General features: G+C 46.8%; 1 protein-coding gene across 4 annotated transcripts in view; it reads right to left on the bottom strand.

Annotated features, from left to right (window-relative positions):
• Positions 1-9,106, bottom strand: part of KDM1A (lysine demethylase 1A) — a 37,459-nt gene extending 28,353 nt beyond the window's left edge. The window contains exon 1 of one of the 4 annotated variants that reach the window (XM_040424509.1): positions 8,486-9,106. In XM_040424509.1, the coding sequence (XP_040280443.1) occupies positions 8,486-8,779 (294 nt within the window). In that variant the 5' untranslated portion in view covers positions 8,780-9,106. The remainder of the gene's footprint in view (positions 1-8,485) is intronic. The other 3 variants (XM_040424511.1, XM_040424510.1, XM_040424513.1) reach the window with 3 other exon arrangements.
• Positions 9,107-18,026: the final 8,920 nt, after the last annotated feature.

Raw genomic sequence — 18,026 nt, 5'->3', positions numbered from 1 at the left:
GTATTTCTACCTACCAGTCCCCCTAATTTGGCTCACTACCACAAGCAAGAAGGGCCAGCAATGTTTTCCCAAGACCTGTGAGAACTAGGACCTTGCTGGTTGATACTGTATGGGTATTTCCACTTTGCACTAGTTGTGTTAAATCCCCTACTTTTGTATCATAAAATTAACAGTACTACTCCAAGACCACCACAGTGACTCCAGGTATGCCATTTTTGCATACATGCACCATTATTGACGTTCCTTTCCTGATAAAAAGGACAAGCTGATAAAAGGTCCTGGTTTGAATCTTGATCTTACAGCTCCATGCCCTGTAGAAAGGCAAAAGCCAACGACAGGTCCGCTTTCAACAGCACAACACACCGGAGTCTTCAGCAGAAAAGACGCGTTCACTGAAGTGGTTGCCACTAGCAGTCAGATGAACAGGATTGTGGTAGATGCCAGGAGAAGGCTTCCTCCTTGGATGTGTTGTAAGAACTAAAGAATTTCAGAGCAGGAAGAATGATGGTCAGGGGTGTCTTTTATAGCTCAGACAATTTCATTCCAGTGAAGGGGAATGGTAAAGGTGCTTTCCGGGTTCAGAGCTGAACCTGGACATACCCATAATTTCACCCCGGCAGCCCCCCTGACTTGAGCACTGGAGCAGTTCATGCTCTGATGCTCTCCTTCGCCCTGCGTAAATCGTGAAGGGCAAGGGCTCTTTTGTTTACAATCACACACTGCCGGGCGGAAGCTTCCGCCCAGCAGTGTGTTCAGTGACGTCACCGGCTCTGAAACTAGGGCAGCGCTAAAGCCCGCTCATCAGTGCCGGTGACGTCACCGGGCTTCCTGGCAGCCCCATGGAGAGCCTGGTACGTCACCGGATCTCCCAAAAATTTCTTTGCCCTGCGCGATTTAGCGCAGGGCAAAGGAGAGCATCGGAGCATGAACTGCTCCGGTGCTCAAGTCAGGGGAGCTGCATGGGTGAAAATGGAGGTATGTCCGGGTTAATAATGATTAGGAAAGTTCATCAGTATGTGATTGGTGGGGGGCCGACTTGAGACACCCCCGCCGATGAGCTGTTTCAAGAAACTGCAGCCTCTTTCTAGGCCAGTAACGTCACTTTCATTTCTCACGTGGCCTAGGAGCAGGTTAGTCCCATTCAACAGAATGGGGCTAAGCTACAATACCAAGCACGCCACTATATAATGGGCGCCACCGTGCTTGGTAAGCTGAGAGGAGACTGAGGAGTTCAGTGGAGAGCTGCAGCCCCCTCATACAGCTGATCAGTGGGAATGCCAGGTGTCAGAACCCCATTTGTCACATACTGATAACCTATCCAAAGACTAGATCATTAGTATTAAACACCCGTGAAACCACTTTTAAAAGGACTTTCAAATCAGATGCTAAAAGGGTTATCAGATCCTGTAAACACCCCCTGAAATACCCGGGTCCCTCATACAGAACATACTAACTAGGGATCGACCGATTATCGATATTCAGGATTTTGAACGTTATCGGCATCTATTTTGCCGATATACCGATAATGTATTGGGAACACAGAACGCACTGCTCTCAGCGCTCTCTGTGTTCCCTCCGCAGCACAGGGGAGAAGAAAGCAGTGTCTCCCTCCCCCTGTGATGCTGCTGCTGCCAATGAGAGGAGAGAAGACAAGAGAAGGGGAGGGGCTGTGGCCGCTGCGCCACCAATGAAGATAAGTCTTTCATTAATTTTATACAGGAGGCGGGAGCTGGCTCACCTAGCCGGCTCCCGACCTCTATGAACGGTAGCTGCGGTCCGCGGTAGTTAACCCCTTAGGTGCCGCGGATCACAGCTACCACTCATAGAGGTCGGGAGTCGGCTATGTGATTCTGCAGCCAGCTTCCGCCTCCTGTATATGAATGAGAGACTTATCTTCATTGGTGGCGCAGTGCGCCCCCCACCCCCATCCCAATAGTAAAAACATTGGTGGTGCAGTGCGCCCTCCCCCCCCCCAGTTTTAATCATTGGTGGAAGTGGCCACAGGGTCCCCTCTCCCCTCCTCCTCCGATCGGAGCCCCAGCAGTGTAATCCTGGGGCTCCGATCGGTTACCATGGCAGCCAGGACGCTATTGAAGCCCTGGCTGCCATGGTAAGCTCCATGCTGCTGTGTGCACAAAGCACAGAGCAGCAGGGACAGTGTGAGATCCTATTCGCCAAGGATCTCACAAGGGTTCTAGTCCCTAAGGGGGCTAAAAGTTAGTAAAAAAAAACAAAAAAAAAACAAAAAACTCAAAAATATTAAGTATAAATGAAAAAGATTTACAAAAATAAAAATACACGTTAACAATAAACATATTAATTTTCAGCAGATTTGTGTAGGAATTTTTTTTTTCTCTCAAAAATGAAAATTCCCAGAATATCGGTATAAATTATCGGCTATCGACCTGAAAATTCACAAATTATCGGTATCGGCCCTAAAAAAATCAATATCGGTCGATCCCTAATACTAACCAGGTCCCCAATGCCTGCTACCTCCTGATCCCTGCACGGCCACCACTGCCTCTCCCCGTCATGCAGGTCCCAACATCTGGCGACGGGCCCGACTGACTTGCTTCCCTTGTGTCACGGGTGACTTCACACGTGATGCAAGGGTCAGGTCACCGTCACACCCCGCTATTGGCTGCGCTCCCCGTCGCTGGATGTTGTGATCTGCACAAAGGGGAAGATGCTGCGGCAGTTGTGCAGGGATGCGGAGGGACACAGGCGTCAGGGACCAGGTAAGTATGGTATGCATGAGGGACCAAAGCATTTGAAGGGGGGGGGGGGGGGGGGGGGGGGGTTCACAGGATCGGATAACCCATTTAACTTACAGTATGTCAGGGGTGAAACAATTCCCTATAGGATCACTCAGCACTTTCCATCAGACGCACCCTTCATACAGCTCCAAGCCGGGGTCTTGTGGCTGGGAGGAATGGGATACAGAGATCCCCTGTTGTGGTGATAGGTGGGGGTCCCAGCACTTTATGCACTTCTATATTCCGCAGTGCTTTACAGACATTAGCATCACACCGTCTCCAATGTGGCTCACAATCTAAGGGCCCTATCAGGAGTGTGGGAGGAAACCCACACAAGCACAGGGAGAACATACTAACTCCACGCAGATGTTGTCCACAGTCAGACTCGAACCTAGGACCCCAGTGCTGACCACTGCGATCAAAGCCATTTAGGATTTATCATCTATTTAGTTGATAGGGGATAAACGCTTCCGGCTGGAGTACCACTTTAAAATACACAAGAGAGACCAAGAGAACATCTCAGGAGGTTCAGGTTGCCCAAACTATGTACAGCATAAAATCCCTGGTTCCAGACAACCGGGTACAGGGTGGTTCCCTACTGACTTTTCCCTGCCAGATTTGGCTAGATAGACAGATCTCTCCCTTAGCTTGGTGAGAAGCCGGTGAGGGTCCACCCAGATGACTATTCTCCCCGTTCCAGGCTCATTTTCAGGTCTGTGCCCGTGTACTGCGGGCCGTGTGCATGAGCCGTCAAACTGTTTTGTCTCACACCCTGCAGTCAAGCAGAGTGGTTTGGAAATACACGAGCCTATCAGGATTTCATGCTTTTAGGGTCCCTTTAAATATGTTGCTTGTGTATCAAGAGTGAACAGGATATTGCGTCCTATGCTGGTCTAAGCTAATGGAGCAGGCAGGCACAGCTGGTGATGCCACTCATAAGCAGCTGCCCGCCTACTCTCTGAAACGGCTGCAGGGAAGAAGAGCCACGTGAAACAACCAATGTTCTCAGCTCTTTTGACGCATCTCCTTAAATATTTGTGCTAACCATAAAATAAAGACTCTGTAGCACCCATAAAAAAAATTAAAAAAATAAAAAGCCCTCTCTTATTCCTCCTGCCAATGTATGGATAAATTGACAACTGGGTATTACCATTCCTCTTGTCCATGAGGGCAAGTTCCTAAACATTGACCTAGTCCAGGTCAAACACTGACTGGTAAGGGTCCCCCATGATCTCCACTGATCAGTTTTACAAAAGGGGCAAGGGTACTCCAGTAAGGTCTGATTGCTGGGGGCCTGAAACCCACCGATCACACTTTGATGGCCTAGTGCCTTAGGTTAGGCTACCAATTTTTTGGGGGGAATTATATATTTTTTTTTAATCAAAACTGTGGAAGGACTGGACAGTGGATTTAATGTCACAACATACAAAGATGCTCTGTTTTAGCATGGCAGTGCCCCCTAAGGGCCCACTTACACGGCAGTTCACTTTGGATGCAGTGGACCCAGAGGTCGCACTACATTTTTTCCAGAAGAGCAAAAAATCTGCCTCTTAACATTTTTGAGGAGTATTTTCAGCCAAGCAGGAGTACAAAATACAACACTGGGCAGCCGTTTTATTTTTCTTGCCATAACTTTTTTATTTTTCTGTTGATGTAGCCCTGTGATGGGAAAACTACGGCCCGGCGGACCATTTTATCCGTCCCGCAGAGCTGGCCGGAGGCAGCAGGAGTGGAGATGAGCGCTTCCATTGTGGAAGCGCTCAACTCCATATTCATCTGTATCGCCGTCCTCAGGACAGCGATTCAGATGAAAGGTGCGGAGGAGCAGGGGAGAGGCGTCTCCCTTGCCCGTTCCTCTGATAGGCTACAGGCCTAGTGCTGTACCCTATCAGAGGCCGGTGCAATGACGTCATCGCGCCACCTGAGCCGTACACAGGCCGGAAGAGGCCTGCATCGCATCACTGACAGCAGCATAAGGTAAGTATATGAGTTTATTGTTTTTATTATTTATAGTATACTGTGGCAAGAAGGGGGGTGGGGGCCCTATATACTGGCACAATATGGATTGGTACTATGGAGAAGAGGGGAAGCACTATGCGGGCCCTATATACTGGCACAATATGGATTAGTACTATGGAAAAGAGGGGAAGCACTATGGGGGCCCTATATACTGGCACAATATGGATTGGTACTATGGATAAGAGGGGAAGCACTATGGAGAAGAGGGGAAGCACTATGGGGGCCCTATATACTGGCACAATATGGGGGGGGCACTATGAGAAGAGGGGAAGCACTATGGGGGCCCTATATACTGGCACAATATGGATTGGTACTATGGAAAAGAGGGGAAGCACTATGGAGAAGAGGGGAAGCACTATGGGGGCACTATATACTGGCACAGTATCTATTCTGCGAATTGCAACAACAAAGCTAACTCCAGACTTTGATGCCTTAGCAAAAAAGGGAGACCAAAAACACTGTTCCCACTAAAATTAAAGGTGAGTTATACTTACTATGTTATGAAAGAAATACATAGCATAAAAGTTTTGTACAATAACTTTTTATGCTTTTCTACCTTGAATTAAACTAAACCTTTAATGTTACAAAATGTAAAATTTTATTTATATTAATTCACATCTACTCTTGCTTCGGCCCCAATATATGAAGCCATTGTGGCCCACAAGTCAAAACGTTTGCCCACCTCTGATGTAGCCACATGAGGGCTTGTTTTTTGCGGGGCCTATTGTATTTTTTAGTGACACCATTTTGGGGTACATGTTAATTATTAACTTTTATTTTATTACCTTTTTTGGGGTGGTAATGGGAAAAGAACAGTTACGCCATTACCTTCTGCAGTTTAAATTTACGACATTTACCGTGTGGCAAAACTAGTGTTACTGTTATTCTATGGGTCAGTACGATTACTATATACGTATCTTTTTATGTGTTTTACTACTTTTGCACAATAATAGCATGTATTATTACGTCACCGCATCCCAAACTCATTCATTTTTGCTCTGTATATGAGGGCTTGTTTTTTGCAGGCGATAAGTAGTTTTCACTGGTACCATTTTTGGGGGTTCTTGAGCCTTATAAATTAACATTATTTTGGGGCAGGGGTGAATAGGAAAAAAATAAATAAATCAAGTTGATATTTTTTGCATTTTTTATGTTGTGCACAGGGCGGAACAAATAACACGTTATCTTTATTATATAGGTCCCAGCAAACATGGTGTGATATATGTGTGCGTGTGTTTTACTAAATAAAAACACTTTTTATGGAAATGTTTTTTTAAATGAAAACTATTTCACTTTTGTTTTTTTTTACCCCCTAAGGCTACATGCACACGAATGTTGTTCGTTTCCATGTCCGTTCCGTTTTTTTTTTTCGTGGATAGGATGCGGACCCATTCATTTCAATGGGTCCACAAAAAATGCAGACAGCACACCGTGTGCTGACCACATCAGTATGTCCGTTCCGTTGCCCCGCAAAAAAAAAAATGTCCTTTTTTTTTAGTTTGCGGACATGGATAGGCATTACAATGGATCCGCAAAAAAAACGGATGCCATACAGAACGTCATCCGTTTTTTTTGGCGGATCCGCAATTTGCGGACCTCAAAACACATATGGTCGTGTGCATGTAGCCTAAGGCCTCATGCACACAACTGTTCCGTTTTTTGCGGTCCACAAAGGAAGCCGCCCCTGTGCCTTCCGCAATTTGCGGAACGGAAGGCCCATTGTAGAAATGCCTATTCTTGTCTGTAAAACGGACAAGAATAGAACATGCTAATTTTTTTTTTGCGGGGCTACGGAACGGAGCAAAGGATGCGGACAGCACACGGAGTGCTGTCCGCATCTTTTGCGGCCCCATTGAAGTGAATGGGTCCGCACCCGAGCCGCAAAAACGGCGGCTCGGATGCGGACCTGAACTACGGTCGTATGCAGGAGGCCTAAGAGACATGAATTTTATACTGCACTGGTATATCTGTACCAGTGACAGGCTGTCTTTTAGGCTGTGTCTGTTGCCCAGTTTAATAGACATACAGCCATGTTAGGCTCCCAGCCGACATAGCACCCCATCGGGACCCATGATTGCATTCGTGGGGAGCCAATGGTGAAAAGAAGGCCTGTTCCTTTAACTGCCTAGATGCCGCAGTTGCTATTGACAGTGGAATCTAGGGAGTTAGTTGGCCGAGTTCTCTCCAATATGTTACAGTAGGAGCTGAGCGTCTGTCAGTGCCGGGCTCCTGCAGTGATCCAGAGCGCTGTATCAGCACAGCCCGTGAGGCCTGTTCAGTTCCTGCCACCCTCACCAAAATTTATGGTGCCAGTGGCAGGGACTGAACAGACTAGTCAGGCTGCGCTGAAATACATGCGTAGAAATACACACAAGACTTTCTTCAGAGAGTAACACTGCTCGTACAGGCATCCATGAGGCTTGTGCAGACCTGTTTGCATCTTAGCTTCACTGATTGGGGCTAAACCGCAAACGGACACCCACTGTGGCATCAATTAGTGGTTGTCCACAAACGGCGCCAAAATTCAGATGGCGAATAGGCTCTTATAGATCTGAATGCAAGCAACCATATTCCTAAAACCTTGATTAGAACTGCAAGATGCCCTTCCAATGTCAGGTTCTATATAACCCGATTCCTCAGCTGGGACCCAAGTGGACGGATTCTTATCCTATCTGCTCGCCCCAGCGTCATCAGAAGGATATGGCATGCTGGATGTCAACATGCCTGATCTTTTGTATGCTTGGGGGTCTCTAGCAGCATCTTATTCCCCTTTCTGTAATGAAATAAACCCTCAGCAAATCCATGAAGAGGTCAGGAGAAAAAGATAGCCACCAAAGTGTACAGAGCTGCTGATCCCCCTGCACTACTGAAACAAGAGAAGGCAAGGAGCCATCCATCCATCCTAAAGCTATGGCCAACCAGAAATGTGTCGGCTGGATTTAACCATGAAGCCACATCGGGTTGGCACGCTAAAGGTCTACAGCATGAAATCCTGGCCAAGGGGTCCCACACCGCCAAAGATGGCCATACAGGCTTGTTTGACCGACCAGGGAGGGGGGCTAAGCGGCTGCCAGACACCTATGGAGGTGGTTTATGTTCCTTCAGAACAAAAGGATCGGGCATGCTGAAGCTGAAATCCAACATGGCCGACCCTTTTCTCTGACATCTCACGATGGGTGGTCCTGCTGATATGGCGGGGCGTCACGTAACATTTACATTATAAAAAATAAACCCTGTCTGCAGGAGGCAGCATTGTGCCGGACTCCATGACGTCCCTCTCTATTGTGAGTGCCCTCATTGTTAGTGCGGCAGATGGTTGACAATCACAAAGCCAGGAAGGGCTGCCTCCAGGGAGGGCACCGGCACCCAGCAGAATCCCACAGGCTCATTCACACTGGGCAGATCTGAAAAGAAACCCAGAAGTAGAATGCAAATCCTGGCCTCCGTACTCCCCACTGGATTATAATGGAAATGATGAGAGTTGTAATACATGAGCTGCAGTCCTACTTCGATCACACTGTGCGGTATTGCTCCCTGTTATCAGCCACTCCGGCCTGTGCAGAGGCTGGCCGCAGGGTTTTCAATGGGACGGCTAGCAGGAAGTCCAGAGAGAGACAGAGACAGACCCCCCTCCACTATTCACAGTACTGCCAGGTGCGGTACCGCATAAGCGCGCTGCGATTAAGATCGTACGACGGATTCCAACTCACACTCACCTTCGCCCTCTTCCTACGGCTCGTTCGACGACCTTCGGGGGTCTCAGCCTGGCTCCCAGCCCCTCCGGCCATGATTCCCGGGTTAGAGGAGCCTCCGTGTTCTTTCCCCGGAGAGGGCCTCGGGTTCTTCCTCGGGGTCCTTTCCAGGGGCACCCCGGTATCCGGGGAGGCCATGATACTGGAAGAAGACGACGAGGAGGAGGAGGATGATGAAGAAGATGCAGGGGGCTGAGACTCTGCACCGTTCTCACCACCCCCGTCGGACTCGGACTTCTTTGCAGTAAGCATCGAGTCGAGATGGCGGCTTTGGATCGGGGGGGGAGGGGCTGTGGAAAGGGAGGGGTTTGTGCGAGGATGATGGGTGGAGTAGTGGACACTAAGACCTGATACACCGGCGGGCGAAGCCTGTGTGTAAAGAGTGAGGCACCCGGAGCCAGGACAGGAGCAGCGCGCTGGACGACGGGCACGCGCGCCTGGCCCCGCCCACCGCTGGGCGTCCACCCTGGCATTGTCCTCTGCTGGGTACCTCACCTGCCAATGGTGCCCCCGAGGTTCTGAGGAGAGAGGTGTATACACCCTGACGTCTTGCCTGGAGGAGGCTCAGGGCAGAGTAAACATGCCCATACTTCCTTCTACGTCATGTAACCAGAGGTTAAAGGGGTTCGGTGCACGTGCACAGACATGGCTGCGGTTTGTGCCCCCCAGAACTTTAGCCCCGCCCCCTTAAAGGAAGTGGGACACAGTGCACTAGCGCCTCCCTGTGGTGCTGTCGGGAGGTTAGAATGCTCCACACAGACAGGACCCGCTCTCTCTCAGGACAGCCCCTACCTACAGCAGACTGGAGATATCTAGTCAGGTCCATAAATATTGGGACATGGACACAATTCTAAGATGTTTGTCTCTATACACCACCACAATGGGTTTGAAATGAAACGGACAAGATGTGCTTTAACTGCAGACTGTCAGCTTTAATTTGAGGTTATTTACATCCAAATCAGGTGAACGGTGTAGGAATTACAACAGTTTGCATATGTGCCTCATAAATCAAACTTTCACTTTTTAATACTTGGTTGCAAATCCTTTGCAGTCAATTACAGCCTGAAGTCTGGAACGCATAGACATCACCAGACGCTGGGTTTCATCCCTGGTGATGCTCTGCCAGGCCTCTACTGCAACTGTCCTCAGTTCCTGCTTGTTCTTGGGGCATTTTCCCTTCAGTTTTGTCTTCCGCAAGGGAAATGCATGCTCAATCGGATTCAGGTCAGGTGATTGACTTGGCCATTGCATAACATTCCACTTCTTTCCCTTAAAAAATACTTTGGTTGCTTTTGCAGTATGCTTTGGGTCATTGTCCATCTGCACTGTGAAGTGCCGTCCAATGAGTTCTGAAGCATTTGGCTGAATATGAGCAGATAATATTGCCCGAAACACTTCAGAATTCATCCTGCTGCTTTTGTCAGCCGTCATTATTATATCGTGAGCTGAGTGTAACTTGTGAGATCTAATAATACGTAACTTTTATTAATCTCTTTAAAATAGATGAGACAGTGTTACTAAAATTCTTTCAGATGTACTTTGTGCATATAGCTCTTTGATAGGAGAAGAGGATTTCTGTGGTCTTTTGCCCTAGTTAGGGGTTAGCGGTGGGGGTTGCTTCTTGGGCGAGATCTGCAGATAATGCTCAGTATTTGCTATACAGCTAAGGCTACTTTCACACTAGCGTTCGGGGCTCCGCTTGTGAGTTCCGTTTGAAGGCTCTCACAAGCGGCCCCGAACGCATCCGTCCAGCCCTAATGCATTCTGAGTGGATGCGGATCCGCTCAGAATGCATCAGTCTGGCACCGTTTGTCCTCCGCTCAGCAGGCGGACACCTGAACGCAGCTTGCAGCGTTCGGGTGTCCGCCTGGCCGTGCGGAGGCAAATGGATCCGTCCAGACTTACAATGTAAGTCAATGGGGACGGATCCGTTTGAAGTTGACACAATATGGCTCAATCTTCAAACGGATCCGTCCCCCATTGACTTTCAATGTAAAGTCAAAACGGATCCGTTTGCATTATCATGAACCAAAAAAACAAAAAAAAATTATTTTTTTATTTTTTTTGTTCATGGTAATGCAAACGGATCCGTTCTGAACGGATCTAAGCGTTTGCATTATAGGAGCGGATCCGTCTGTGCAGATACCAGACGGACCCGCTCTGAACGCTAGTGTGAAAGTAGCCTAAGCCTACTTGTCTCTGACCCTAACTCTAGTCTTGAGTGGGGAGATAGGCTAACTGGCTGTAGTTGGAGCACTCGCCCTGAAAAGAGCAACCCCCAGGGCCTGACCTAATTATCCCTTCTACTAACAGCTGATACAAGCATCACCCGACGCGTTTCACCATAATACAATGGCTCATCAGGGAGCGATCTGTGCAGTAGCAGAGCTTCTTCATACAAAATGGCAATGGCAGCTTGCTAAAGGATTCTGTCTCCTTTTATACTTCTAGCACCGCCCACTTAGGTGGCGTTCACCAATCCCTAGGAGGCAGAGGAGGGCCAACGGGCAGTGTAATGCTGTCCTGGCCCGCCCCGCCTTCTGGGAGTGACGCACACCAGGGGGCGGGATTGTTTCTATGGGGATCTTGCGGCGCGTCCCCGGCAATGAGCCTTGCCGCTCACTTCCTGCTAATGCCGGCGCTGTCAGAACACTGACAGCGCTGGTGCCAATCAAACTCCTTTAGCGATACAAACCAGTTCCTTATAGTGTTCCTTGCGATCTATATTTAGGTAAGGTTGATGTACATGATGGCTGCTTAATCAGACTTTTCTCAAACGTCATTCAATAGAATGACCATACTTAGAGGTTGATTCTGACTGATTTAGTTATTAAACTCAGCCCTATTTGTTTTATAAAGGTTATACCCTGTGTTTGTCTGATCCAAATTAACCCTTGATGTGCATTCCACTAGATTAGTTTTTTGGACCATATATATATAGATAGCATTTATATTTAACATATATGTATCCTACCATACAGACAATGCTATAGATCTTCCAGTACCCTTACATTGGAAGGGCGGGGGATTACATTATTTGGGCATTAAAACAATTTGTGGATAGTTGTTTAAGAAGAAAGTACCCTGATCACATCTTGATCCCTCCTAGGAATAGGAGTGGGATCCAAGCCTAAATCAGAGGTCAAGGTCCCTGTGACCTCTCCACTGACCTAGATTCCATTATTGGGTAGCTTAACGAAATGGCTTGAATGAAAGGTATCCACTTTGCCTCTGCCTTCAGGATCTTGTTATCCCAATCCCCCCCTCTTCTTGGTTGGGGGATATGTTGGATGCCTACAAATTTAAGGCATGATGCATCACCTCTATGTACTTGGTTTATGTGACTCGCCACTGAGGTATCCTTTTCCTTGGCAATATCATTATAATGATCTCTCATGCGGCGTCTAAACTCCCTCTTGGTCTTACCCACATAATCTAGAGGGCAGGTACACTGTGCCAGGTAAACTACTCCCACTGTCACACAGTTTATAAAATCCCGGATATCGTATTCAACTCCTGTGTGTGAACGCCTGATTTTTTTGGTAGAATTAACCTGGCTACAGGCCGCGCATTTGCCACATTTGAACATTCCTAGTGGTCTTCTACACAACTGGTTCGTTGTGGGGGTTGGAAGTGGCTGTTAACCAGCCTATCCCTTAAGCTCCGCCCTTTTCTGTAGGTAATCTGTGGATATGTCCCAATAACCTCTTTTAGGTCTGGATCCACACATAGGATGTCCCAATATTGACTGATGGAAGAGGGTGAAAGGGATAGAGCAGAGGGCCCCTTCACCACATTAAAACTAAAAAGTACGCAAATGCCTCCCCCTCTCCCAGACTCACACATATCTAACTTCCACAAGCTGGTCTCTAGAGACCTGGAACAGATTACCCCAAGGATGAAAGGGGTTAATAACTTAAGTAAAGAGGAATTTTTGTCTCTCAAAAAACTGGAAAAGGACAGAAATGTGGTCATAAAGTCCTCCGACAAAGGGGGCAATGTGGTCCTAATGGACCACGCGATGTATAAAAGAATGTGTCTAGACATTCTTAATGACAAACAGTCATATACGATTTTACAACATGACCCAGGTCCACTCTTCCTGAAGGAGTTAAAAAACATCCTGGAAGATGGACTGAAACGAAAACTGATTGATAAATCAGAATATGATTTCCTCTTGCCAAAAAAACAGATTCTTCCTAATTTTTACTCCCTGCCCAAGATACATAAGGGGACGACACAGTTGAAGGGATGCCCCATCGTGTCAGGGGTAGGGGGACTAGGACAAAATGTGGGCATTTATGTGGATAAAATGATCAGACCATTTGTGGAAGCTCTCCCGTCATACATACGAGATACAGCAGATCTGCTCCTGCGACTCAATGGTACAGTGGGGGAAATAATTATTTGACCCCTCACTGATTTTGTAAGTTTGTCCAATGACAAAGAAATGAAAAGTCTCAGAACAGTATCATTTCAATGGTAGGTTTATTGTAACAGTGGCAGATAGCACATCAAAAGGAAAATCGAAAAAATAACTTTAAATAAAAGATAGCAACTGATTTGCATTTCATTGAGTGAAATAAGTATTTGAACCCTCTAACAAAAAAAGACTTAATACTTGGTGGAAAAACCCTTGTTTGCAAGCACAGAGGTCAAACGTTTCTTGTAATTGATGACCAAGTTTGCGCACATTTTAGGAGGAATGTTGGTCCACTCCTCTTTGCAGATCATCTCTAAATCCCTAAGGTTTCGAGGCTGTCTCTGTGCAACTCTGAGCTTGAGCTCCCTCCATAGGTTTTCGATTGGATTAAGGTCCGGAGACTGACTAGGCCACTCCATGACCTTAATGTGCTTCTTCTTGAGCCACTCCTTTGTTGCCTTTGCTGTATGTTTTGGGTCATTGTCGTGCTGGAACACCCATCCACGACCCATTTTCAGTTTCCTGGCAGAGGGAAGGAGGTTGTCGCTCAGGATTTCACGATACATGGCTCCGTCCATTTTCCCGTTTATGCGAATAAGTTGTCCTGTGCCCTTAGCAGAAAAACACCCCCAAAGCAAAATGTTTCCACCCCCATGCTTGACGGTGGGGACGGTGTTTTGGGGGTCATAGGCAGCATTTTTCTTCCTCCAAACACAGCGAGTTGAGTTAATGCCAAAGAGCTCTATTTTGGTCTCATCAGACCACAGCACCTTCTCCCAGTCACTCTCTGAATCATTCCGGTGTTCATTGGCAAACTTCAGACGGGCCTGCACATGTGCCTTCCTGAGCAGGGGGACCTTGCGAGCCCTGCAGGATTTTAATCCATTGCGGTGTAATGTGTTTCCAATGGTTTTCTTGGTGACTGTGGTCCCTGCTAATTTGAGGTCATTAACTAACTCCTCCCGTGTAGTTCTAGGATGCTTTTTCACCTTTCTCAGAACCATTGACACCCCACAAGGTGAGATCTTGCGTGGAGCCCCAGAGAGAGGTCGATTGATGGTCATTTTGTGCTCCTTCCATTTTCGAACAATCGCACCAACAGTTGTCACCTTCTCTCCCAGCTTCTTGCTAATGGTTTTGTAGCCCATTCCAGCCTTGTGCAGGTCTACAATTTTGTCTCTGACATCCTTGGACAGCTCTTTGGTCTTTCCCATGTTGGAGAGTTTGGAGTCTGCTTGATTGATTGATTCTGTGGACAGGTGTCTTTTATACAGGTGACTAGTTAAGACAGGTGTCCTTAATGAGGGTGACTAATTGAGTAGAAGTGTCTAACCACTCTGTGGGAGCCAGAACTCTTAATGGTTGGTAGGGGTTCAAATACTTATTTCACTCAATGAAATGCAAATCAGTTGCTATCTTTTATTTAAAGTTATTTTTTCGATTTTCCTTTTGATGTGCTATCTGCCACTGTTACAATAAACCTACCATTGAAATGATACTGTTCTGAGACTTTTCATTTCTTTGTCATTGGACAAACTTACAAAATCAGTGAGGGGTCAAATAATTATTTCCCCCACTGTATATGTATCGACGAGACAATTCTCTTTGCTTCCATAGATGTGGAAGCTCTTTACAGCTCAATTCAGCATCATCTAGGCCTGAGAGCTGTGAAGAGCTACCTATCCACCAGGGACACAAGACTGGCATCACATAATACATTTATACTGGATCTCCTACAATTTTGTCTAACCAGGAACTATATCACCTTCAATGACCACTGCTACCACCAGCTAAGGGTTACCGCGACGGGAAGTCCCTGTGCGCCATCTTACTCAAATTTACTCCTGGGCTGGTGGGAGGCCAATATTATCTGGTCTGAGTTTTTAAATCAGTGGCATGAAAGTATAGTTCTATGGTATAGATTCATAGATGACGTGTTCTTACTCTGGAAGGGTACAGAACAGTCATTCACGGAGTTTGTGAAAATCATTAACATCAATGATCTAGGACTGAGATTCACCTCCGTGTGTGACCAAATGTCCCTTCCATTTTTGGATGTACTATTTGAGAGGGGCCCGGATAACAATATTAAGACATCAATTTTTCGTAAAACAACTGCGATGAATAGCCTACTCCACTGGGAGAGTGCACATCCTTACTCCCTGCGTAAAGGCATACCAAAAGGCCAATATTTAAGGCTACGTCGCAATTGTTCTAATATGAATAAATTCTAATTGCAAGCAAACGATCTAAGAACAAGGTTTAGGGACAGGGGGTACCCTGATGGTATCCTCAGGTCTGCATTCGAATCAGCTTGCAGAGCGAAAAGAGTCGCTCCTGGTCCCCAAAAAAGCAGATACAGAATAGTCATCTAATAGTCAGATCCGAATTATTGGCACGTATGACAACGCACATGCGCAAATCAGACAAACACTCACCAAATATTGGGACATCCTGTGTGGATCCAGACCTAAAAGAGGTTATTGGGACATATCCACAGATTACCTACAGAAAAGGGCGGAGCTTAAGGGATAGGCTGGTTAACAGCCACTTCCAACCCCCACAACCAACGGGGAAACGGTTGTGTAGAAGACCACAAGGAATGTTCAAATGTGGCAAATGCGCAGCCTGTAGCCAGGTTAATTCTACCAAAAAATTCAGGCGTTCACACACAGGAGTCGAATACGATATCCGGGATTTTATAAACTGTGTGACAGTGGGAGTAGTTTACCTGGCACAGTGTACCTGCCCTCTAGATTATGTGGGTAAGACCAAGAGGGAGTTTAGACGCCGCATGAGAGATCATTATAATGATATTGCCAAGGAAAAGGATGCCTTTACCTATACATAAACCAAGTACATAGAGGTGATGCATCATGCCTTAAATTTGTAGGCATCCAACATATCCCCCAACCAAGAAGAGGGGGAAATTGGGATAACAAGATCCTGAAGGCAGAGGCAAAGTGGATCTTTAAATTAAAAACGGTAACGCCAAATGGCCTGAATGAATGCATTTTATTCAAACTATTTCTTTAACAAAGAAGCTACCCAATAATGGAATCTAGGTCAGTGGAGAGGTCACAGGGACCTTGACCTCTGATTTAGGCTTGGATCCCACTACTATTCCTAGGAGGGATCAATATGTGATCAGGGTGCTTTCTTCTTAAACAACTATCCACAAATTGTTTTAATGCCCAAATAATGTAATCCCCCGCCCTTCCAATGTAAGGGTACTGGAAGATCTATAGCATTGTCTGTATGGTAGGATACATATATGTTAAATATAAATGCTATCTATATATATATATATATATGGTCCAAAAAACTAATCTAGTGGAATGCACATCAAGGGTTAATTTGGATCAGACAAACACAGGGTATAACCTTTATAAAACAAATAGGGCTGAGTTTAATAACTAAATCAGTCAGAATCAACCTCTAAGTATGGTCATTCTATTGAATGACGTTTGAGAAAAGTCTGATTAAGCAGCCATCATGTACATCAACTTTAGGCTACTTTCACACTCGCGTTTTGTGCAGATCCGCCATGGACGGATCCGTTCAGATACTACAGCTGTCTGCACCAGTTCAGAACGGATCCGTTTGTATTATCTGTAACATAGCCAAGGCGGATCCGTCTTGAACACCATTGAAAGTCAATGGAGGACGGATCTGTTTTCTATTGTGCCAGATTGTGTCAGAGAAAACGGATCCGTCCTGGCACACAATGTAAGTCAATGGGGATGGATCCATTTTCTCTGACAATTTGGCTCAGTTTCATCAGACGGACACCAAAACTCTGCAAGCGGAATGAAGACTGAACGGAGGCAAACTGATGCATTCTGAGCGGTTACTTTTCCATTCAGAATGCATTAGAATGCAAACTGATCCGTTTTGGACCGCTTGTGGGAACCCTGAACGGATTTCACAAACGGAAAGCCAAAATGCTAGTGTGAAAGTAGACTTAGGCTACTTTCACACTCGCGTTTGGTGCGGATCCGTCATGGATCTGCACAGATGGATGCGTTCAGATAATACAACCTTATGCATCCATTCAGAACGGATCCGTTTGTATTATCTTTAACATAGCCAAAATAGATCCGTCTTGAACACCATTGAAAGTCAATGGGGGACGGATCCGTTTTCTATTGTGCCATATTGTGTCAGTGAAAACGGTCCCCATTGACTTACATTGTGTGTCAGGACGGATCCGTTTGGCTCAGTTTCGTCAGACGGACATTAAAACGCTGCAAGCAGCGTTTTGGTGTCCGCCTCCAAAGCGGAAGGGAGGCGGAACGGAGCCAAACTGATGCATTCTGAGCGGATCCTTATCCATTCAGAATGCATTAAGAGCAAAACTGATCCGTTTTGGACCGCTTGTGAGATCCCTGAACGGATCTCACAAACAGAAACCAATGATGCCAGTGTGAAAGTAGCCTTACTTAATTATAGATCGCAAGGAACACTATAAGGAGCTGGTTTGTATCGCAAAAGGAGTCCGATCGGCACCAGCGCTGTGTTCTGACAGCGCCGGCATAAACAGGAAGTGAGCGGCAAGGCTCATTGCCGGAGATCCGTCACAAGATCCCCATAGAAACAATCCCGCCCCCTGGGGTGCCTCCCTCCCAGAAGGCGGGGGGGGGGGGGGGGGCCAGGACAGCATTACGCTGCCCATTGGCCCTCCTCTGCCTCCTAGGGATTGGTGAACGCCACCTAAGTGGGCGGTGCTAGAAGTATAAAAGGAGACAGAATCCTTTAGCAAGCTGCCATTGCCATTTTGTATGAAGAAGCTCTGCTACTGCACAGATCGCTCCCTGATGAGCCATTGTATTATGGCGAAACGCGTCGGGTGGTGCTTGTAGGCAGCTGGGATAATTAGGTCAGGCCCGAGGTTCCATCGGCTGGGGGTCGCTCTTTTCAGGGCGAGTGCTCCGACAACAGCCGACAACAGACAGTTAGCCTATCTCCCCACTCAAGACTAGAGTTAGGGTCAGAGACAAGTAGGCTTAGCTGTATAGCAAATACTGAGCATTATCTGCAGATCTCGCCCAAGAAGCAACCCCCACCGCTAACCCC

The sequence above is a fragment of the Bufo bufo genome, chromosome 3, assembly GCF_905171765.1.
Source record: "Bufo bufo chromosome 3, aBufBuf1.1, whole genome shotgun sequence".
In the NCBI taxonomy this organism is placed as follows: domain Eukaryota; kingdom Metazoa; phylum Chordata; class Amphibia; order Anura; family Bufonidae; genus Bufo; species Bufo bufo.
Note: the sequence above shows the minus strand (reverse complement) of the source record. Positions and strands in the feature narration are given on the sequence as shown.